Source organism: Megascapheus bottae, chromosome 3 (assembly GCF_031878675.1).
Source record: "Megascapheus bottae isolate mThoBot1 chromosome 3, mThoBot2.hap1, whole genome shotgun sequence".
Taxonomy (NCBI): Eukaryota; Metazoa; Chordata; class Mammalia; order Rodentia; family Geomyidae; genus Megascapheus; species Megascapheus bottae.
This window is the reverse complement of record NC_143511.1, coordinates 8885046-8909284: the sequence shown is the minus strand read 5'-3', so window position 1 is coordinate 8909284 and position 24239 is coordinate 8885046. Positions and strand designations below refer to the sequence as shown.

General features: G+C 39.4%; 1 protein-coding gene across 1 annotated transcript in view; it reads right to left on the bottom strand.

Moving 5' to 3' along the window:
* Positions 1 to 19699, bottom strand: part of LOC150064915 (phosphatidylinositol 3,4,5-trisphosphate 3-phosphatase TPTE2-like) — a 35850-nt gene extending 16151 nt beyond the window's left edge. The window contains exons 1-6 of the mRNA XM_090329282.1: positions 19627 to 19699; positions 18493 to 18554; positions 16358 to 16438; positions 13491 to 13596; positions 9410 to 9498; positions 7202 to 7294 (exon numbers count right to left, since the gene is read on the bottom strand). Coding sequence (XP_090185408.1) covers positions 7202 to 7294; positions 9410 to 9498; positions 13491 to 13596; positions 16358 to 16438; positions 18493 to 18554; positions 19627 to 19699 — 504 coding nt within the window. The remainder of the gene's footprint in view (positions 1 to 7201; positions 7295 to 9409; positions 9499 to 13490; positions 13597 to 16357; positions 16439 to 18492; positions 18555 to 19626) is intronic.
* Positions 19700 to 24239: the final 4540 nt, after the last annotated feature.

Sequence of the window (24239 nt, the reverse complement as noted above, 5' to 3'; positions counted from 1 at the left end):
CCATACATGCGGGAATGTACCTGGGTATGTGCCCATTATGTGCTTGAACTCAGGGCCAGGGCACTGTCATGAGCTTTTTGGCTCTAGTGTAGTGTTCTACCACTTAATCCACTTCTTACTTTTTTGGGGACGTGATTAACTGGACATCTGAATCACATACATTCCTGACCAGGCAGTCTTTGAACTGGGATCCTCAAATCTTAGCCTTCTGAGTAGCTAGGATTACAGGCATGAGGCATTATCTCCCAGTTGAAACATCTTTGGAAAATCTTTTGTGCATTACATTTAATTAGTACATTATATTTAATTAGTGGTTTCAATCGAACATGTCACTTTCTGAGTGCAATGCATGTTGATCCATGCCACGCCTTCAATCATTTTTCCCAATTTCTCCCAATCTTTTCCATTTCTCAAGTTACCTAGGTCCATTTTGATATAAAATTCCTCACTCTTCCTCTCTCTCTGGATCAATCTGATGTAGGGCATCTGAGCTGTTTCCTTAACATGGTTGTATAGTAATTAGTGCATCAATGAACATGGAGGTATATATATATATATATATATGTATATATATATGTATATATATATATATATCTTTATTGTATACTGACTTTCAGTCTTTTGGATAAATTCCCAAGAGGGTTACTGCTGGAACATAAGTAGTTCTAAATACCTATCTTACCTGAAAACTCTTTTTAAAATTTAAAGAGCTTGTAACATAGTGTATTGGAAATAAATTATTTTCACTATAGACTATTAGAGGTAGAATGATGTAAATTATATGCATATTTTTCTAGCAGTACTTTTTTATTTTTCTACTGGTCATGGGGTTTGAACTCTGGGCCTGGGCACAATCCCTTTGCTCTTCAGCTCAAGGCTATTGCCCTGGCCCTTGAACCAGGGGCCACTTCCGGTTTTCGTAGTGGTTAATTGGAGATAACAGTCTCATGGTATTTAGTACCCTGGCTGGCTTTGAACCCAGATCCTCAGATCTCATCCTCTTGTGTAGCTAGGATTACAGGAGTGAGCCACCACTCCTGGCTTTTTTGTAGCAATTCTGAAAAATGGATACACAGGGAAGAAAGAAAATGAGTTGAGAGAAGAAGGCCAGTAGTTGTGGAGACATACAATTGGTAAATTCATAAACTAGCCAATTCAAGATTATGATGTATGTACATATGTATACATGCATTGATGAGTTCATAGAAACATACACACTCTGAAGACAGGTTACTATTACCAATATATAATTTATTTAATAAACATACAGAAAATTTAAACAGTGATGGGTATAAAGATAGTGTGTTTGTCACTGAAAGACTTCTTCAAAGAATATATCTACAGCAAAGTCTGGACGATATATGTTCCATGTCTTTTCTTTATGTGGATTGTCCAGGTCAGCTCGTGTTAAATAAAGTCTAAGGACAGGAAAAAAAGTCATTACATTTTCTTTTAGGGCTTACAGTATGTGATTGTAGTTCTTAATGTACTATGTTATTTCTCTTCTCGTTTTTTTGCCCTTATGGTTTTTCTCATGTTGTTACTGTGTGTGACTTGCTACCTGGTATATTGTATACACATTTATTTGTTTATTTGAAACAGGGAAGGGATGGGGGGAAAAGAGAGGACTGGGAGGTGGAGGAGGGGACAAAAGCATGAGAAGGGGTACAATTATATGAGAAGTAATGCACCTACTACCTGACGAATATAACTATAATCCATCTTTACATTCTCCCGACATTAAAAAAAGAACAATAAAACCAAAACAGAATAGTCATCCAATAGCACACCCTTGTTTACAAAGAGACTTGCTGGCTGCAACCAGGATTTAAGTCCTACTTGTCTTCACTACTTAGCCCATTCTGCCTCTTTGGAATGACATAAAAGACCTTAATCTTCAGAAACAAATTGATCAGTCACAACATGCCTGTTAGAGAATTACTGACACCCACATTGAGCATATTATCTAAGTGTTTTGTAAAACTTTTTAAATTTCATTTGTCAGGTAGTAGGAGGTGCAGGTCTTCTCACACATTAATACACCTTCTCATGTGTTTCTCCCTGTTTCCCTCCACCCACCCCCTTCCAATCATGTTGTTTCACCCCTTTCCCTACTTCAAATAAACAAACAAACATATATTCTAAGTGTTCATAATTAACAAAAGTTACCAAGGGGCTGGGAGTTTGGCCTAGTGTAAGAGTGTTTGCCTAGCATGCATGAAGACCCAGGATCAATGACTCAGTACCACATACATAGGAAAAGCTGACAGTGGTGCTGTGGATCAAGTGGTAGGACTCTAGCCTTGAGAAGGCCAAAGAACAGTGCAGAAGCCATGAGTTCAAGCCCCAGGACTGTCACAATAATTACCAAGACATAATTGGGTGTATAATGAAACCTCGTAATTAAATAGTGTTCTGGGTTTTTTTTTGTATTTGTCTTTGTTTACATTAATGTCAGTAGTGGGGTTTCTACTCACGACCTTGAGTTCTCAATAAACTTTCTCTGCTCAAGCTGACCCTCTCTTACTTGAGCTCCAGTTGCATTTCTGATTTTTCAAGGACTCATTGGAGATAAGTGTGACATAGACATGCCTGCCCAGGCTAGCTTCAAACTGTTCCTCAGATCTCAGCCTCCTGTGTAGCTAGAATGACAGGTCACTGAGCCACCAGTGCCCAGCTATATCGCCCTGAATCGGTGAAATGATGTTTTTGTCTAAGCCACAATCTCATCAGTGTAAAAAAGATTTATCAAGGGCCGGGAGTTTGGCCTAGTGGTTAAAGTGCTTGCCTAGCATGTATGAAGACCCGGGTTCGATTCCTCGGTACCACATACATAGAAAAAAGCCGGAATTGGGCCGGGAGTTTGGCCTAGTGGTTAAAGTGCTTGCCTAGCATGCATGAAGACCCAGGTGCGATTCCTTGGTACCACATACGTACAAAAAAGCCAGAAATGGTGCTGAGGCTCAAGTGGTAGAGCTCTAGCCTTGAGAAAGTCCAAGGACAGTGCTCAGGCCCCGAGCTCAAGCCCAGGACTGGCAAAAAAAAAAAAAAGAAAAAAGCCGGAAGTGGTGCTGAGGCTCAAGTGGTAGAACTCTAGCCTTGAGAAAGTCCAAGGACAGTGCTCAGGCCCTGAGCTCAAGCCCAGGACTGGCAAAAAAAAGATTTATCAAGCAAGGAAAAAATGATACCAATTTTCCAGAAATGACTACAAAAAGGAGGATCCAATGTTCTTATAATCTCCAATGAGATGATGGTGCTGGAAAGGACAAAGCTATCCTTTAGCAAGAACCAGTTTGACAAGAAGCAACAAGTAAACACCCTGCCTTTGTCGAGGACTTTGCTCAAGAGACAGCTGGACACGTAGGAAAATTGATAGAATTTTTCCTTTAAATGTAGAGTTTACTCTTTCCAAAATCAAATTGTATGTGTTACAAATCTGTAGAAATGAGGCTTTCTTGCTGCTGTCTTAATAGATTTGAGGTATTATCAGGCCCAGTTCAGATTTCAAGAGAAGTCTGGCACTGGATGTAACCAATACTATCCAGCACCTCTTCTGGCTTTTTCTATGTATGTGGTACCGAGGAATCAAACCTGGGTCTTTGTGCATGTTAGACAAGCACTCTACCACTAGGACAAACTCATGGCCCAAGGTCTTCATTCTCCTCCCCGCCCCCCCCCCTCTCTCTCTCTCTCCCTCTTGGTGGGTCATGGGGCCTGAGTGTTGTCCCTGAGCTCTACAACCCAAGAATAACACCCTACCCTTAACCCAACCCCTATTTCCCTTTTCTAGAGGTTAATTGGAGATAAGAGTCTCAGGTCCTTTAGTGCCCAGGGTGGCTTTGAGCCTTAATCTTTTGATCAGGCTCTTGAGTAGCTAGGATAATAGGCCTGAGCCACCTCCCCCAGCTCCAAGGTCTTCATATCTATCCTCACAGTTTTATGAGGACATGGCAACAGTCATTTCTGCCTTGATGTGAATGATCTAGAAAGTGTTTTTCTTTTTACCACCACAGGTCAATACTCCTGAAAACTGAGTCTTTGTAGGTTCAGGAATGAGTTTCTAGATAAAGTAGTAGGTTCTTAGCAATAATACATCATTCAGTTATGAGGAAACCTTTTCAAAGGGGAGGTTAACCAAACAATGCTTTTGAAATTGTTAATACTTCTCAGGCCTTAAAACTTCTGTCCTACATGGAAATGTGCTTACAGCAGAAGAAAGCCAGCTAAAGCCTCCCTAGACTAATCCCACAATCATGACCCAATAAAGTGACATCCACTTAGACCTTTCTATATTCCAGGAACTGGGTAGATGTACACTTCCTGAGAGAACTTGATCATTATTATGATCTGGGTAATTGCCTCTTCACTGACACATTGCCTTATGGTAGGGGATAGGAAATGTTTGCTTAAGCAATTCTTTATTTTTGTAGAAAATGAGCTTAGTAGAGTAGGCAAAGGAATTGCCAATCTGTCTTACAATCTGTCCTTACCTGTTTTTCTCTATGAGAGATGTATGGAACCACATGAAGAATGCGCAGTCATCATAATAGTTTGGAAGCTTCTAAAAACACATGATTAAAGAAAGAGGTGATTTGTATAATAAAATGGATACCAAAAACTAATAATTGCATTGGGGTTGACGTTCCTTCCTTCTGCCTTTTTGTGTACATCAATTGCAACATCCTATCTATTACAATGTACTCAGAGGCTTGAAGAGAATACTTTTTCATTAAAAATATAAAGGATCAAAATTACTACAATGAAATAGAAAACAAGTGTTCAGTTGGATTTCATTAAAAGACATAATCAGGGTGAAAAAATATAGCACCAAAATAGAGGGAAACATAGGCATATTTTGTATCTGGATGGGATCTTGTATTCACAATATTTTTAATTCAAAAACTAATGTCTGAAAAACAAAAGCAGATGCAACAAACACCAAGGGTTTGAGCATATACTTCAGTTAGTCAGAGAGTATACCCCAAAGGTGGCAAGCAAATTCAGAGCAGAGCTGGACTTCTACTGTCTCACCCACTAGGATCACCAACAAAATTCAGCAAAACCACAGACCACTGGAGTCCTCAGACCTTGCTGACACAAATGCCAAATGGGAAAGCAATGGTAGAAAAGCGTCTGTGGGTTTCTCAATAAGTTAAACATAGAATGACCATTTGGCACCAATTCAACTTCAGGGATGTTTTTATATGATTAATATAGACAATGATCTCTCAATCTGATTAGAACACCACTAAAGAATCAACTAAAGACCTATGTTTAGACACACACACACACACACACACACACACACACACACACACACACACACACACACCAAACATACTGTGGTGAATTCTTCATCCTTTCTGTTTGCTCTGCTTTCATTTTGACTCTGTTAGGCTGGAATACCAGAAGCAGGGCACAGCCACCCCCAACAGTTTCCAGTCTCTGCTACCTCTCAGTTCCTCAGTGGGAATGAGCTAGACACTTGTCTCATGCACCCATTTTCTAGTGATCACCTGTCTATGTGAAAGCAGATACAATGCACTTGACCTAGTGACTCCATACTACCAGGGACCTCTGAAGATATGTCATAGTGACTACTTGTGTTACAGCACCTTGGACCACATTGAAACCTCCCATGGAAAACCTGCTAAGGTCACACCTGGCCCCCAAGAGAATGTTATTTGCTTCTAAGTTTGCCTTGTGTCCCTCTACTGGTCAGGTATCAGTTTCCCCTGGATGGCTCCCCTCCATCCACTGGCCCTGCAAGATGTGCTGCCTTTCCCTTCTCTGTCATACACTGCTTCTCTTATTCACTGTGTTGTGTTTTCATGCTTTGTTGGTGACTTATGTAATAAGCATATACAACCTGCTCTATTCAGGGTTTTCCTAGAGTGATTAATTTGGTAGAAAGTCAGACAGCAGATATAGGTCATCTGTCAGTACAAACAAGCTTCCTGTGAGGAGCATCCATGGTCACCAGTGGGCCAATTAGACATGAAGCCACTCCCCACCAGGGTAAACAATCATCCTGTGAAAGACACACTGTACAGCATCCACAGCCATTTCACCTGGAGCTCCATCACAACAAAGCTGGAATGTATGGTCCTGTCCAGAGACAGAGTCCTTGAGAGTCAGCCCAAAGTCCTAGTACTCACATCTATTTCCATAACTGACAGCTAGTTTGAATAATTAGGCATCAATATTGGTGATGGCTAGCTACACAAGAAGCTGAGATCTGGAGGATCAAAGTCAGCCATGGCAAAAAGTAAAGTATTGTTTCCACGTTAACCAGCAAACAAACAGGCTGGAGGCATGACTCGAATGATAGATGTTTAGCCAAGCAAGTAAACCAAGCAAAAATCCAAACCAAAGTATGGCCAAAAACAAAACAAACCAGTAATCAATAATTTCCTCATTTTTCACAAGCATGCCATCCCATCTTAACCCTTAATAATCACAAAACTAGCTCTCATCAAGACCCCCTGCACCAGGGAAAAAAACCACAGTGTTTGTTTAGAGACACTAGCTAAGCAAGAATTCACAGTGGTTCTGTTATCCAAGGGGAAACATTGAAATGGAGAGACTTCCCAGGTGGTCACTTGCTTCAACATTCACATTCACATCTCAGAACCTAAGACTGCTCAGCAGTGAGCAAGCAGGTAATGAAGGAGGGCATACAGAACACATGGAAGTTCTTACTGAGAGTAGGAATAGATGATTTCATAGAAAATCATTATAGTCATATATGACACTCAGACATGACATGTACGGCTGATCCATTAAAATTACACAGTCATACTAATGATAGCAAGTCAATAGATAATTATGGACAGGAAAGTAAAATCTCCCTCACATTTGGTAGACACACTGATCACGACGTGTTTAAAAGATAGACAACATAACTGTAATTACTTTTATGGAAAGCCAACAATGTCGGGTTCTTTTTAGCATCTTTGCTTTCATACTTTTCTCATTTGATAAGTAACAGATATCAAGTGCTTACAATTCAGAAGAAAGTGATCAGAAATATTTTAAATATATACAAGAAATCCTGATGACTTTGTTTTGTGTTTTCCTCCCCTTCCCGAGACATGCATTTTTATCTGTCCTTTGTATTTTAGGGAACTGCAGCAAAGGAAATTTCAAACCCAGACCAAACAAAAGAGCATACAATCATGCAGGATACTTGAGGACTCACCGAAGAAGAAAATTTTACTTTTATATCATCACATAAGTCCGGACAGTTGGGCACCAAAAAGATTGCTCTATTGGTATCAATATCATGGACAACCTGTTAATGAACACATGGCATTAGGAACTCAAAGTGTTGCCAGCAATTAGTATTCTTTTTCACTCATGAAATCATCCTTAATTCATTATATACTCATAATTTCATAGCTCAGTAATTTCATATAGAAAATAGCAGTATTTTTTTTTCTGAAGTGGTAAAGGTACTGGGCTCCAAATGTTTGATAGCTATCTTAAGACTACACTTGAGAAGCAAAGTATTCATTTTTGACAAGTGTCTTTTTGTTTATTGTAATGTATAGAGGGATTACAGTTATATTCACCAGATAGTAGGTGTCTTACTTCTCACACATTGATACCACCTCTCATGGTTTTGTCCCCATTTTCCTCCCCCAACACCTCTCCCAATCATATTGTTTCCCCACTTCTCTTTCCTATTTTAAATAATCAAATAAACATACATACAATATACCAGGTCACAAAGTCAGATACAGTAACAATATGAGATTAACCAGAAGGAAACTAAACAGAAGAGGAATAACGGAGTGCATTAAGAGCCACAATCACACAAGATAAAGCTCTTGTTTCAATATCCTAGAGATCCTTTCATTTAGTCTCATCCTATATGACCAGGAGTTTCTAATGTAATACACATGACTGTTCTATGTGAATCATCCGATCTTTATATTCTTTTAAGGATGCACTTTAACTTCAGTCTGAAACAGTATATTGATGTTCAAGAAGCAATGAATAATTGACCCCACTTTCATGACAAATATTATGTTGCTGATGAGGTCAATGAGCCATTCCAGTGAATGGAATGACCACAAACAGGTCAAGTTTGGGGATTAACAACTATGAAATCATCCCATGTATTACTCTGATATTCATATACCATCATAGAATAAGAAGAAAGCTATGCTAGGCTTCAAGAAACATACCCACAGAAGATCTCACATGATTTTCAAGTTTTCAGGAAGTTTTCTACATACAGAACAATATGAAAATAATATATTGTTTTCAAGCTTTATAAGGAAGTGTGCAAGTGTGTCCTATGGGAGGGCAGTATACAGCAGAAAGTTTGAATAACAAAGCATATTCTAGAAAGTAGAATTTCAGTTGGTCATTGGAGGATTTTAATAAAGGAGGAATAATATAGGCCTGAGAAGAGAAACCAGCAAAAATATCACTGAAACTGAGAATTTTATTCCATGTGCCAAACAGATGAGTCAGTCTTCTCTAATGGGAATTTGTAGGTCCAGATATTGATGGAAATAGCTTGGCTACACTAGGGTTGTTACGGATTCAGAGCTTAAAATCCAGGAAAATAAGAATAAATGTGGGCTAAGAATTGATGGGATCAGTGTCCCATGTGACAAAGTGGTTTGAAAATGGTCACTTTTTACACTGATTTGATAACTCATAGATTAGAGATTAAATTCAAATATATTACCTAAACCTCACAACACACTACACTTGTGTGCATGTACAGAAGTTACAACAGGAACCTGGGAATCATTCTGAAAGCTTCCTTTGGGATTAAAAAGGAAATTAGCCAATTTCTCCTGGAAAAGGTGCACAGTCTTGAGAATTTCTTGAACATTTCAGAAATGGCTGTGGGTAAAGAGGCATCTCCTCAGTCCATATGCTGTCTCTACTGCTCTCAAGATGACATCCAACAAAACGTCTCAATGACAGTCACTGAGCCCATTGCTGAGTGGACAGATTCTGCATCACTCTTTGAACCTATGACTTTCCACTTCCACAAGTGCCAAGGTGACCTTCAAGAACACTGCATTTGAGAATGAGAGCTTTGTAATAAATGATCAAAATGATCAAAAGGAAGATCATATGGCAAATACTGACATGATGTATGCATTTAAAGCCTCGAGTAATTCCTGGGGACATTCTTAGCATTTGTGGGCACAAGTGAATTCGAAGCAGCACTAAACTGAAGCACAGTTTGACAATATCTTTCAGAAACTGTTTGGAACAAGGCTCTGCTTTGCATCTGAACTAAGCAATGCCAACTGGAATGGTGACAGAGGGCAAGAGCTGTCTCTTTTTGGTGAATGTTACTTTGGGGAAGACCATCATGCCACTTGACTGGGAGCTTTGACACAAACATGAGAATTCTCATTCATGAGCTTTGGCTCACCGTGCAGGTTTGGCGAGTACAAGTAAATACAGTCTTGTGCTGCATTATTATTTCAATTTTCAGGTCTGCTCCATTACCTTCTCCTACTCCTGCATAAAAGTGAAAAAGAAAACGTGTATGTTTGTTAGAGTACAGAGCAAAATGTCTTGCCAGTTAACTCAATGGAGAATAAAGAGAGAAAATATTGGCCTACTAAGGTTGTGGGTTTAGTTAATCATTTGATCTTGCATAGAATTTGTCCTTTACAAATGGTTTCTGCCTCTTAAAGCAGTTCACAATATTGCAAAGAAAGACAAAAATCATTATATCTTAATCTTCTACAAGATAAATTCTTACTACATCACCATTCCAGGAAAAAAAAAACATTGGGAGCTTCCAGAATTTCTTGCTTATGAAATGCTACCTTTAGAGTTCTATAATAATAATCTAAATTTAATTTTCTCTAAGTCAAATTTATAAATCAATATCAAGGATAATATTGGTCAGGTATACCCAAACATTAGAGAGAAATAGTTCTATGCCATTTTAACTTATACTTTTAGTATCTTAGGTGGTTACACAAGTGGGTTTATATTAACCAATCAGTTTATAAGTACAATATATCTTGATGGATATATCAACCCCTATCCTATCTTCTCCATTTCCCTAGGTTCATAGGATATATGTTGTTAAATATTATGGCTGCATTCCCCTATTCTCTCCACATTAATCTAAATTCCTCCTCTATATAGACATAAAAACCTATGACTCTATAGACATAGTTTTATTTCATAAATTAATGTGTTTCTATGACATACAAACCTTAGCTTCATTGTGATTAAGTTCTAAATACTAAGTCCCAGTGATTGTAAATAGAGATTGCCTCCTTGAACACTTGTATGTTAAACTTGTCATTTAAAAGATGATGTAAAAATCAACGTTAATAAATTCTTTTTTTAAAAAAAGAAAAGGTTAAAAAAAAACTAATGGGTTGTCAGCCTGACAAAATGAGTGTGCTCAGGAAAACAACCAGGGAATCATTGGGAGAATTCACCGAAGTCAGGCCTTAGGTTTAGCTTCTTTAACCAGTTTGTGCAGAAATTTGCTGGCAACCCAGCAGGAGGTGTGACATTCCATTGGAGTTACTGAGAGATGAAACTGCTGCCACATATTCTGTTCTGCCTGATTCTACCACCACCCCACAGCCGTTTCCTGAGAGGACTGGAACCAAAAACTCTTGGTGATGGGACATTCTGTGCTAAACTCAAAGTCCCCTAGTTGGTTCCAGCCATAATGGTGACTCTGGATGGGTGAATTTTCCATCCAGTGCTGAACAGCCTAGATGAGGGAGATACTAAATGGGTATGAGGACTATGGGGCCCCAGAGGAACCGTAATCCCCACTCGAGGGATATGCATCTACCGTTGACCGGTGTAGAGCATTTGCATGAGGTGCAGCTAAGACTGCGAGGAGACAACCTAAACAGCCCTCAGTCTCGGGGTCTCCTGAGGGACACGCCCAATAGCATGGAAGTTGGCATCTATGAAAACCATTCCCCCGCAAAAAGATGCTTGGCCTCAGCAGAAAGACAGATACATGAGCCAGTGGGTCTTGCTTCTTCCTCAACATTGCCTCCATTCTAGGAATCAGGGCCTCTGTCCCCCCTCTCAGGTTAACGCCTACCATAATTCAGATATTGCCTAAATCCTTGCCCCTCACTTATTTCAAGATGACGGGAGGAGATCGGGGACATTCTCCCCCTCCCTGAATTCTTACTGTAAGAATGTGCTTGCATCTTGTAAGTAGGTCACTAAGCAACACATGCCTGCTTGCGTTGATATGCAAACATCCTACTACCTGGCCTCTACCCCAAGCAAACATCCTACTACCGGACCCCCTCCCCCGAGCAGTTCCTATACCCCAATCTCTCTCCTGAAGAGGCATATAAACCCTTGTGTGAAAAATAAATTGGCAGCTTGATCAGGATGCTTGTCTTGCTGCCTTCTTCATGTCTCCTGTCCCTTTCATTCCTCCCTCTAGGTTCTTGGCCCTAGTTGATGTCCCGCTGGATGGGACACCCTTTCACTTTGGAATATTTATAATTAATTGGGGATAAGTGTTTTCTATCTGGGTTGGCTTCAAACCACAATCCTCAGTTCTCAGCCTCCTAAGTAGCTAGGATAACCAACGTGACCCCAGGGTGTGTGACCTTTTCCTCAGTTCAAATGGCCCCTCTTCCTTCAGCCTTTCCTCCAAGATCTGGTTTCAGAGTCCACAATGAAGCTTTTCCTTTCAACCTTGCCTATTTCACATTAACATGAAGCATGTCTGATTGGGTTTTCATCTTGCCTTGTTTTGGTGTCTCTTAATTTCATGGATCAAACACTGTCATCAGAAAGATTTCTGATGGAAACATGGCTTTTGCTGCACTCTCCTCTCCCTTGTTCCAGTTGTCCAACTGCTTTCTACTGATATCCTCTAGCAATAAGCCACTGAAATGCACAAGTACAATGTGCTAAGCCTTTATTTTCCTCACATTTAAACAATTTACATCACACAAAGGAATTTCATCCTTGAAAAATACAGACAAAGCTGGGCTCAGTGGCTTCCATAGTAACCATAGCTCCTTAGTGTCTGAGATCTGAGGATCAAGGTTCAAAGCCAGCCTGGGCACAAAAGGACCCGAGACTCTTATCTCCATCTAACCTCCAGAAAACAGGAAGTGGGGCTTGGCTCAAGGGTACTGCAGAGCTTAGGGACAACACCCAGGAACAGGGGTAGGGTCGTAGCCTTGAGCTGAAGAGTTCAGGTACAACTCACAGGTTGGGCTGGAAACCCATGATCCTCCCATGCACCCACCGACAAAATGCAGACAAAATGAAGTGAAAATTCTCTGTCTCACCTTCTTCTACATGTTTAGGTTTCTAGCTCTAAATAAATAACCTCTTTCACTATTTTTCTAGGCCAGCCTGGGTAAAGAGAGACTTCATCTAGGAAAAGAGTAGAGCGGCCCAAGCCTGTAGTCCCAGTTGTGGGAAGACTGAGATGGAGAACCCAGGGGAAAACTTTGGAGAACTGGGTGGTCTGTGCCAGTCTTTCCAGCAATATTGGGAAGTCTAAACTAGACAGTCTGATTTCTTGGAAACAGCACCAACTTGGCAGTTGCTAGAGGAGTCTAGTAGAAGAACAAGTTCTCCAAACCTGTTCTATGTCCATGGAGATTCAGGTGTGAGTGTCAAACAAGGGCAGTCAGGGGAATCCAAGTGCTGCCCTCTAGGAACCTTGTCTGTACTACCTAAACCTGGCCTGCAACAGAGTCTAACTTTTGTATTTGCAAGTAGCAGAGTTTGAAGTCTGGGTCTTGAACCTGCTCAGCTTGTCTAGCTGACACTCTATCACTTGAGGCATGCCCCCATTTTGCTTTTTTTGGTTGCAATTGGAGACTCAGAGTGGCTTGGGATGGCTTCAAACTGTGGTCCTCCACATGTCAGCCTTCTCAGTAAGGAGGCTTTTAGGTAAAGAGCCTTGAGAACCCCTGCATTGTAGTTGGTTTTTTAAAATCTAAGCACTTATTTGTCTTTTCTGCTCACAACCCAGCTGAATGCTAGCATATGACCTGGCCAAAGGTGGCAACAAATAAAATAAGGCATCCTGATGGAGAAGATAGTGAGGAGATGCTTAGAGGAGGAGGAAAGAGAGAAAAGACTATAGTTCTGAGAAGAAAGGGCCGCTGGAAGGACTGGCCAAGAAAATGAGGCAGGGCCAGCAATGCTGAGATGAACCATGAAGGAGAAATGAGTCTGAGAAAGAAGGACTCTACTGGGTTCTTTAATCTTCTCTTCTCCTATGAAAAAAATCTATCCTAGGTTGAGACAAGAACATCGAGAACAGAACGCAAGGGGTAGAACCTCCCCTCAAGTGGAAATGGGTAAGGGATAAGAGAGGCATCTAAGGAGAGCTGACATGGCAGCTCAAGAGGGAGAAGGTCACATGCATTGACCCTTAGCTGTGATGTAGGATCATTTGCATAACATAAGCAAAACCCTCCCAAATAGTGGATCGCACATCCTCTTGTCTTCTCCTTCCTTTCCAAAGCACTTACCTTGGATGGAGTAAATCACAAACTTCACAATTTTAAGAGGTTTTTTCACTGGCATTTCCCAGTTCAACACATTCTTCAAGATGTCAAAGTAGCGGACATAGCGACTCTGTAAAGCAACAAAAGCCTCCACTTTAGTGGGAATGCCAGATGTAAAGTCAGTATCCTAATCTCCTTCTCTTTTTCAGCTTGTGAACAGCAGTAAGAAAGGAAGACAACATTTAGAATGAGCCCTTACATTATCAACATTCTTATGTATTTTCCTCATTGTGGAAAAAGAGCCCAGCTGAGACTTGCAGACAGTAACATGGAAAGAACAAGCCCTTGCTTCTAGGCTTGCTTATGACCATGAGAACAGTGAAGGTGCTGAAACAGCGATGACAAAATCTGTTGTCATGCACTAGAGAAAGGACTATTGTTTGGGAGATAGTTCCTCATTAGGAGGAATGACATCTCCACATAGCTGCACTACATGATTCTGTACCATTAGTGAGGGGTCCTCTACAGAGAAGAGATTCTTTATCTGCCTTTTTCTCCAATATGTTTTTTTTTTTTTTGGTAAGGGAACCTTTCAATACTCTTTGGCTCCTAGCAAGTTGCTCAAACAGGATTTCTTAGAATTCAATTTGAGAAACTCCAGATGTCTGATGATGAACCAACTGAGAAGAGTTCAGAAAGTGAACTGCCACATTTCCAATTAGCAAAAGCACTTGTACTGCATGCGAGTGGCTGATGTCTGTAATCCAAGCTACTCAGGAGGCAGAAACTGAGAGGACTGAAGAATAATGCCAGCCAGGGCTGAAAACTTTGAGATAATCCATCTCTATATACTTAGCCAGAAGTTGAGCTAGAGATCTAGCTCACCTGGTAAAGTGCCACTTGTGAAGAGTTCAAGCCTACTGAGCACCAGGCCACTGAGTTTAAGCCCCAGGATGGGCAAACAATGAAAGGGCAATAGTGAGAAAGATGCCTGAAAATGCAATAGGGCAATGCAAGATGCAATAGGGCAGTGCTGTACCACTTCGCATCTCCAACTCAGGCTGTTTTGGTTCTTCATTAGAACTAAGAATGAAAGGATTTCCTGCCAGGGCTGGCTTTGAAACACCATTCTCAAATCTCAGCCTGTATCTAGAAATACAGACAGGTGCCAGTCATCAGTGTCGGGTAGATGCTTTGCAGTTGTTGGATTTTTTTTTAAGAGTGCATATGTTGGGTGTCATGCCAAACTTCTTGTGAGGTAAAAGGACCTGATGAATAGAATTTCCTTCAAAGTAATCCTGGTTGAGGAATGAAGAGTAGGAAGGGTGACCCAGGGTTTGAGAAGAGTGGGGAAGGAATAAACAAAGCATGACTGTAGGTTGGGATGATGATTGTAGAATGCACTGTATGGTTCCATCTTTGTGTGTTAGAATTTGGATATGAAATGTGCACTTAAAAGGCTCATAGATGGAAGGCTTGATCCCCAGTATACCAGCAGCGTTCAGAGGTGGGTATGGGGAAGTAATTATATTTTGAGGCTTTTGACTTTATCCACAGATTCATTTGTTGAGGGCTTCCTAAATTTAAAGCATTAGTAGGAGGTGGGGAAAATGTTAGGAGTTGGGGCCTCATGAAAACAAAGAAGTCACTGGAAGGATGGATCATGTCGCAAACCCTTCCTTCTCCTCAGCTTCCTGGGAACCTTGAGGTGAGCAATCCTTCTCCACAATACCCGCCTCCTTGACATGATTGTTCAGTGTCAGTGTAGGCCCAAAGCAATGGGATCAAGTGGCCTTAAAGGAAATCCTGAAACTGTGAGCCCAAATGAATCTTTCCCCACTTTAAGTTCTTTGGTCAGTTATTTTTTTTTTATAGTGACCAACACCCGAATCCAATATAATTGGGATTTTTCATATTTTCATAATAAAGTATTATCAGAGGAAAATAGGACAACAGTGGATAGTTTAAACAATGTTAAGAATATGGAATGAAAGAATATGATAATGTCTGCTGGAACAAGATTTGTAAAATACTTATTTTCCCAGTTCATTCTGTTTTCTTCTTTCATACTCCCATTATCTCTGTGTGTCTTTATCTCTCATTCTTGGTCTGAGGATCTCTCATTCTTTCTCTTCTCTGCACTCTTCTTTCCCCTACACTGGGGTCATCACAAAACCATCCTGGCAGTGTTCTAAAGACCTTGAATTGCTCATTGCCTTAGCAAAAACTGGTGAAGGATCCAATCTCTCTTTCTAGGGAAACCAATGGCTAGTAGATCATCTACTAGCCAGAGATCATCTTCAGGCATCAGAAAACCTTAGATATTTGACCTTCCTTTTTGGGAGGGGACTCAATTCCAGAAGCTGTAGGGAATAAAGAATAAGAAATGGAATGTGTGATGCTCTGTTGAGAACTGTTGGGAGCCAGAGTGGAATCAAACTGTACCTTGATTTGCATCAGACAATTGCTTTATTGCCTTATGGTTTTCTGGCCTTATTCTGTTTAAATGACCTGAGATTTACCATATGAATGTAACACCTGGAAGTTCCCTGGTTTCAAGAAGGGATATAAGCCTTGAGTTGAGGATAAACTGGGCTGCAGTCTTTACCTGGGCTGCAGACCTACCAACCCCATGTGTTTGTCTCTCTTCTATTTTTTCCAGTCCCTGCCCCGTATTTCAGGAACCCCAATTTGCTGCCGGTAGGCCCCAGCAGAGAACCAAGCCAGGTAGCCTATGAGGCTACAGATGTGGGCCTCCAAAGATCAGGAAATGGTTAGGAGTCACAAGTCCTCTGCCATCATTGATTGTTAAAGAAGGGTTACAGATGCGACCAGGCTAAATGTGCCACTAACATCTCCCCATAAATAACTTTGTGACAAGAGAAACTTACTTGGGAAGGAGTTTCTACTCCTTGAAACTGACTGCTCACATTTCTGTCAGTTCTGTGCTCCCCGAAGTAATCAATGCTGTCCTATAGAAAAGGGGTTAATACAATCACAGTGCTTATCTGTCCTCTTTGGACAGAGCTACTTATGAACTTTCTTAGTTACTAGCTTTTTAAGTGGCTAAGATTACAGGCACAAGTCTACAATGCCCACCTTTCCTTTGATTCTTTTAAAAATTACTTTATTATTTTTTGAAAGGTCTTTCTAGCTCCTTTGCCAAATTACTGATTAGCTCATTAGTTTTAGGGAGATGTTAATTTTTGAGCTACTTGTATATTTTGGATATTAGGACTTTGTCAGATATATTGCTGGTAAAGATCTACCAGTCTGTTGGCTGTCTTTTTAGTTTAGCACCTATGTTCTTTGCTGTGCAGAAAATTTTTATTTTGATATAATCACATTTGTCAAGTCTCTCCTACTTTCTGTGGCCTTGCCACTATTTCCAAAAAGTTCCTGCCTATGCCTATCAGTTCTAATATTTCTCCTACTCCAACTTGCAATAGTTTCAGTGTTTCAGGCCTGACGTTGAGGTCTTTAAATTCATTTGAGTTGATATTGGTGCATGGTGATAAACAAGGATCCAATTTTAATTTTCTACATATGGAAGTCCTAATACCAATTATTGAAAAGACTATATTTTTCCATCACACATTTTTATTGTGCCTAATTTCTTTATATATATATATATTTTATTAAGATGCTGGAGGGGATGTGGCCAGGAGGGATCATTATTACACAGTTGGTGGGAGTGCAAACTCATTCAAGCATTATGGCAGCTCCTCAAAAGACTAAACATAGAGTTCCCCTATGACCCAGCAATTCCACTGCTTGGCATTTACCCAACCGTCCAGAAACAAGGACATACTAAAGCCACTAGCACAACGATGTTCACTGCAGCACTATTTACCATAGCAAAGATATGGAACCAACTCTGATACCCTTCGATTGATAAGTGGATCAACAACATGTGGTATTTTTACAAAATGGAATTCTATGCTGCTGTCAGAAAGAATGACATCACTCCATTTGGAAGGAAATGGAAAGACTTAGAAAAAATCATATTAAGTGAAGTAAGTCAGACTCAAAGGAACATATACTCAATGGTTTCACCTATTTGTCATAATCAGTAGAAACCTTGGGCTCTCCTAGCAGCGATTTGCAATAGAGCAAAACCTAGATACATAAGGACATACAGTATGTCGCTAAATGAAAGGACCTATAGGAAATGGAAACAAAAGCCATAAAATGAGTGATTGTTGTCCTTAATGTACTATGTTATCTCCCATTTCTTTTGCTGTCCCTTAGTTATCTCATATTTTTATAGTACTTCACTTTGTTATCTGATATATTGTACATATGCGTATTTGGTTATTTGAAATTGGATAGGAAAGGGGCAAAAACAAGATGAGGGTGGGAGTGGGGGGAGGGAAATGGGGACCAAGACTTGAGAAAGGGTATCAATGTATGTGAAGTAATGCACCTTCTATCTGGCGAAAGTAATGTAACCCTCCTATGAATTACAATAAAAATATCTTTAAAACTCATTATAAAGGTGTTGTACAGTGAGGCTACAATTACATAAGTCAGTTAATGAGGATACAGCTTTTTAGAAAACGTTGATTCTTATTTCTTAAATACAGAATTACAAAGTCATGTGTATATCCTACAACATTAAAGAAATGGTAGGAAGGAAGTAGTGGGTTGAGATGGAGGGAGGAGAATGATGAATGAGTGACCTTACTCACAATGCACTGAATTCTCAGACTGCTTTTTTGAATGGCAACTACTTATAAATGGTAAAAAATATACCTTAAAATGCTGTTCTTCTTAGTAATTCTGAATTTGGACATTCCCTCGCATTTGTGTCTCACTGCTCTCACTATAGGCTTGGCCCAGAACAAGAATACAAGGGTACAAGTCCAGTAAATAACTGCATATTAAACAAGGCTGCATTAATCCAGGCTTTCACTTTCACTTAATCACCATGAGCTAAGCATTTCCTTAATATTTTACCATGAATGCTTCAGAACTAGCAAATTCAATACATATAAAAGACTAAGTATCAAAACCTTTTTCCTACCTTTGCGGTTAAAAATGTGCCAGTGGCAAGAAGTAGAATAGATATCATTGTTCCTGTTCGTCCTAGAAAAGAGCAGAAATGAGTTCAAGAAACCTTTGTTCTAGTGTAAAAATACACTCACAAATACTCATTTGGTATTGGTACTGTTTCTTCTGAAGTGTTGCTGTCTCAAAATTTCCAATTGAGAAATATTAAGACTTTATTTTTCATTAATGTAATGAAAAGAACGCTGGTCCTCATGTATAATTCCAGATTCCCAGGTGGGAAGATCAGGAAGGTTGTGATTCCAACCAGCTTAGGCAAAATAAGCAGGACCCCATTCTCAACCAGCAAGATGGGCCGGGTGCTTCACATCTACAGCCCTCATTGTGTGGGAGATATAGAAACGGGTTTCAGACTGATGCCAGCTCAGGAAAATGTAGGATACTTTATCTAAAAAAAGCATTGAAGCAAAACAGAGCTGAGCATATACCTGAAGTGAATGCTGAGAGAATGCTGGCCAAGCACGTGCCAGGTGCTGAGTGCAAATGCAAGCAGGAACCCACATTACCAACTAGAACTGTAGTCCCTATGTAATTGTATTATTTGAATTGTATTGTGAACATTTGCAAACATAAGAATATAGAGAGACAAGCATAATGAATACGCATATTCCTATTCCTCAGATTATGTAATTCTAAGTATTTTGCTGTAGTGTTCTTGCTCACTTTCTACCTCAGCTTACATGCCTGCTTTTCTCTCTTCTCCCTCTCTCTTTGCCTCTGCCTGTGTGTGTGTGTGTGTGTGTGTGTGTGTGTGATAGTGTTTTGTAGCAAATACTTTGACAATTATAGCAAATCCTTGACTTCTTCCTGCTTCAAATCACTCATCCTCTAAGTCTCTTCTGTTACTTTCTACTTATATCGTAGTTTTGTCCTACAAAATTTAAGTTTGAAAATATGTTCTTTTCTCTTTCTATATTCATCCCTATAATCTAATTTTTAACATACCCTTTCACCTGAAAAGTACACACTTTTCATCTATTCTTTAAACATTTTTTTCCACTGGAGGAAGAACAGATTTATTATCTTCATGTACAGAGAAATCAACATTGCACATGTAACCCAGCTTAGTAGCCAATTCCTTAGCCTTTGCCTTTTCCAGCTTGCCAATTTGAGTCACATATTTTGGACTGAGGACGTGCCTTCCCAGTGAGGATGGATCTCATCGTGAGTATATGTCTTGGGAGCTTCAACTCATGAACTCCTTTGGCTTCTTTTGATCAAGAGAAGGTACTCTACCAATTCAGTCATATTACCTCTACTTCTAGCCTTTTGTTTGTTAAACAGAGACAACCATCTTAGGGATTTTTTTTTGCCTGGGTTGCCACAAATCTCACATTCCTGAGTAGCATGGGTTACCAGTGCCTGGGTGAAACTTTCACATAGGCAAAAACAAAGTATCTTAAATGCCAAGTGAGAAGTCATTCATGTTGAGGTCTGGTTCTCAGAAGATATGCAAATGGCTAATTGATACCTAAAGAAACTATAAAGAAAATACAAATTGAATCTGTGCTGATTTCATCACACCAAGGCAAAATGGAAGTCATAAAAAACAACAGCAAAGGCTGGCAAGTATGGAGCAGAAAGGTGAGAATGAACTATATTAGTATACTGTTGGTTGGCTTGAAATTAGTCTATCCACTAGAGAAATCAGTATGGAGGGTCTTCTTCAAAACACTAATCATAGACTTACTTTGTAAGTTTTATAGGTCTTACAAGTTACAAGGTAACTTCCCATTTTATAGAATATCTTGTTTGTGACTTTGGATGTGGTGAGCTCTGTGTGTGTGTGCTGTGTGTGTGTGTGTGTGTGTGTGTGTGTGTGTGTGTGTGTGTGTTTCATACATTTTACTACAGAAAAATCTCAAACCAACAATTTAATGGTACAACTTAAAATGCTGGAAAAAGAGTACCAAACCCAACCAAAATCTAGTAGAAGGAAACAAATTATTAAAAGTAAAGCAGAATCAAATGAATTAAGAATCCAAAAAACCCCAGAATCCACAAACAAGGAGTTGGTTCTTGGAAAAAATTAACAAAACTGACAGACCCTTACCAAATCAGATCAAAAAATGAAGGGAGAACACCTAAATAAAGAAAATTATAGACAAGAAGGGCAATACAACAACAGAAATTACCAATATCCAGAGCATCCCAAGGGATTACTTGTCAAATCTTCATGCCAACAAATTTGAAAATCTAGAAGAGATGGACGAATTTCCAGCAAATATTGAAATAACCAAACTGAACCATGAAGATCTAAATCTACTAAACAGACCCACTTCAAGTAATGAAATAGAAAAAGCAATAAGAGACCTCTCATCCAAGAAAAGCCCAGGACATGAAGGATTCATAGCTGAAAGCTATAAGGCCTTCAAAGAAGAGCTCACACCAATACTCCCCAAAATCTTCAATGAAGTTAAAATTGAAGGCTCTCTACCAAACCCATTCTATGAAACCAGCTTAACCCTCATGTCAAAACGAGACAGGAACTCATCAAAGAAAGAGAACCAGAGACCCAGTTCTTTAATAAATATTGATGCAAAACTGCTCAACAAAATATTGGCCAATCAACTTCAACAACTCATCAAAAAATTATACACTGTGATCAAACAGGACTGATCACCGGGATCCAAAGCTGGTTCAATACATGCTAGTGGGTTAATATAATTCATCACATCAAAAGTAGCAAGGACAACAATCACATGATCATCTAAATAGATGTAGACAAGGCATTTAACAAGATCCAACACCCCTTGATGCAAAAAGTTCTGGAGAAAGTAGGAATCATGGAACATTCCTCAATATAATCTTACACGACCACTCTACAAACTAGCATAAAAGTAAATGGAGAAAAGGTAAAGCCATTTCCTCTGAAATCAGGAATGATACAAGGATGCCCACTTTCTCCACTCCTGTTCAATACAGTATTAGAATTCCTAGCCAGAGCAATAAGGCAAGAGCCAAACATAAAGGAAGTTGAAATAGGAAAGGAGGAAGTGAAACTTTCTCTCTTTGCAGATGACAGGATTCTTTTTTTCCATACATCTTTTATTGTAATTGATAGAAGGGTTACATTATATTTATCAGATAAAAAGTGCATTACTTCATCTTGATTTCCTCCCTTCCCTATCCAATTTCAAATGACCAGTTAAGTATATATAAAATATATCAGACAACAAGGTGAAATATTGTAATAATATGAGATAACCAAGGGACAGCAAAAGAGATGAGACATAACATGGCACATTAAGGACAACAATCACTCATTATATGGCTTTTGTTTCTACATCCTGGAGGTGCTTACTAGATTTTGTTCTATTGTAAATCTCTGCTAGGAGAGCCCAAGGTTTCTACTGATTATGACAAATGAGGGAAACCATTGAGCATATGTTCCTTTGAGTCTGGCTTACTTCACTTAATATGATTTTTTCTAAGTCTTTCCATTACCTTACAAGTGGGACAATGTCATTATTTCTGACCTCAGCATAGAATTCCATTGTGTATAAACACCACATCATCTTGTTGATCCACTCATCAACTGAGGGACATCTGGTTTGGTTCCATATCTTTGCTATGGTAAATAGTGCTGCGATGAACATTGTTGGGTTCGTGGATTTAGTATGTCCTTGTTTCTGGACAATTGGGTAAATGCCAAGTGGTGGAATTGCTGGATCATGGGGTGATCTATGTTTAGTCTTTTGAGGAGCTGCCAAACTGCTTTCCATAGTGGTTGAACAAGTTTGCACTCCCAATAACAGTGTAGTAGTGATCCCTCCTGGCCACATCCCCTCCAGCATCGGTTGTTATTAGATTTCTTGATCCTGGCCATTGTAACTAGAGTGAGGTAGAATTTTAGAATTGTTTTCATTTGCATTTCTTTTATGACCGGAGATATTGAGCATTTTTTCATGTGTCTATAGGCCATTGTTATTTCTTCTTCAGAGAAGACTCTCTGTAAGTCTTTGGCCCATCTTTTAATGGGATGGTTGTTAATTTGGAGATTAGTTTTGGAGTCATTCAATTTTTTGAGCTGCTGATATACTTTAGATTTGAGGCCCTCAAAATACAAAACCAAACAAAGCAAAATTAAACCAAATCATAGACAAGAATGCAAATACCACAGCAGAAATTACCAAGGTACAGAACATCATAATGGAATACATTTCTACCTTTATGCCAACAAATTTGAGGATCTAGAAGAGATGAATGAATTTCTAGCCAATATTAGCATACCAAAGCTGAACCAAGAAGACCTAGTCCAAATAAACAGACCTATGTCAAGTCCCGAAATAGAAATGGCAATAAGAGACCTCCCATCCAAGAAAAGCCCAGGGCCAGATGAATTCACAGCTGAATTCTATGAGGCCATCAGAACAGAGCTCACACCAATACTCCTCTAGCTCTTCAATGAAATTGAAAGTGAACACTCTTCTGCCAAACTCATTGTACAAAGCCACCCTAACCCTCATCCCAAAACCAGATAGGGACTCATCAAAGAAAGACTCATCTCTTTGATGAATATTGATGCAAAACTGCTCAACAAATTACTGGCCAACCATCTTCAGCAACTCCTCAAAAAAATTATACACTATGAAAAAAAATTATACACCAGGCTCAAACAGGATTCAGCACAGGGGTGCAAAGCTGGTTCAGTAGACGCAAGTAAATTCCTATAATTCAACACATCAACAGGAGCAAGGGCAAGAATTCCATGATTGTCTCAACAGATGCAGAAAAGGCATTTGACAAGATCCAACACCCCTTTATGCTAGAAGCTCTGGAGAAACTAGGAATCCATGGAACATTCCTCAGTATAATAAAGGCTGTGTATGACAAACCCACAGCTAGCATTATACTTAGTGGTGAAAAGCTAAAGCCATTTCCACTAAATTCAGGAATGAGACAAGGATGCCCACTCTCTCCACTTCTCTTTAACATAGTATAGAATTCCTAGCCAGAGCAATAAGAAAAGAAGCAATTAGAAAGGGGATCCAAACAGGGAAAGAGGAAGTGAAACTTTCCCTCTTTGCAAATGACATGATTCTTTATTTAAAGAAATCTATAGATTCTACTTGCAAGTTGCTTGAGCTGATTTGACACTTTGGCAAGGTAGCATGGTATAAAATTAACCCTCAAAAATTAACAGCCTTCCTGTATACCAGCAAAGAGGGGATTGGGGCAGCAATCAGGAAAGCAACTCCGTTTGCAATAGCCTCAAGGAAAATAAAATACATAGGAATTAATTAACTAAGAATGTAAAGGACATTTATGATGGAAACTTTAAAAACCTGAATAATGAAATTTAAGCAGATCTGAAGAAATGGATAAACTTCCCATGCTCCTGAATTGGAAGAATTCACAACATGAAAATGGCAATCCTGCCAAGGGCTATGTACAAATTCAATGCAATAATCATCAATAGCCCAATGTCATTCTTTAATGAAATTGAAGAAGAAATCCACAATATCATATGGAATAATAAAAGACCCTATATAGCAGAAAGAGCAACTCTGAAGGAATATCAATATCAAATTTCAGACTCTATTACAAAGTTACAGTAATCAAAACAACTTGGTACAGGCACAAGAACAGGGCAGAGGACCAAAGGAATCAAATTGAAGGCCCAAAACTCAATGCACAAACCTATGACCACTTAATCTTTGATAAGGGAGCCCAAAAAATAGAATGGAAGAAAGACAGCCT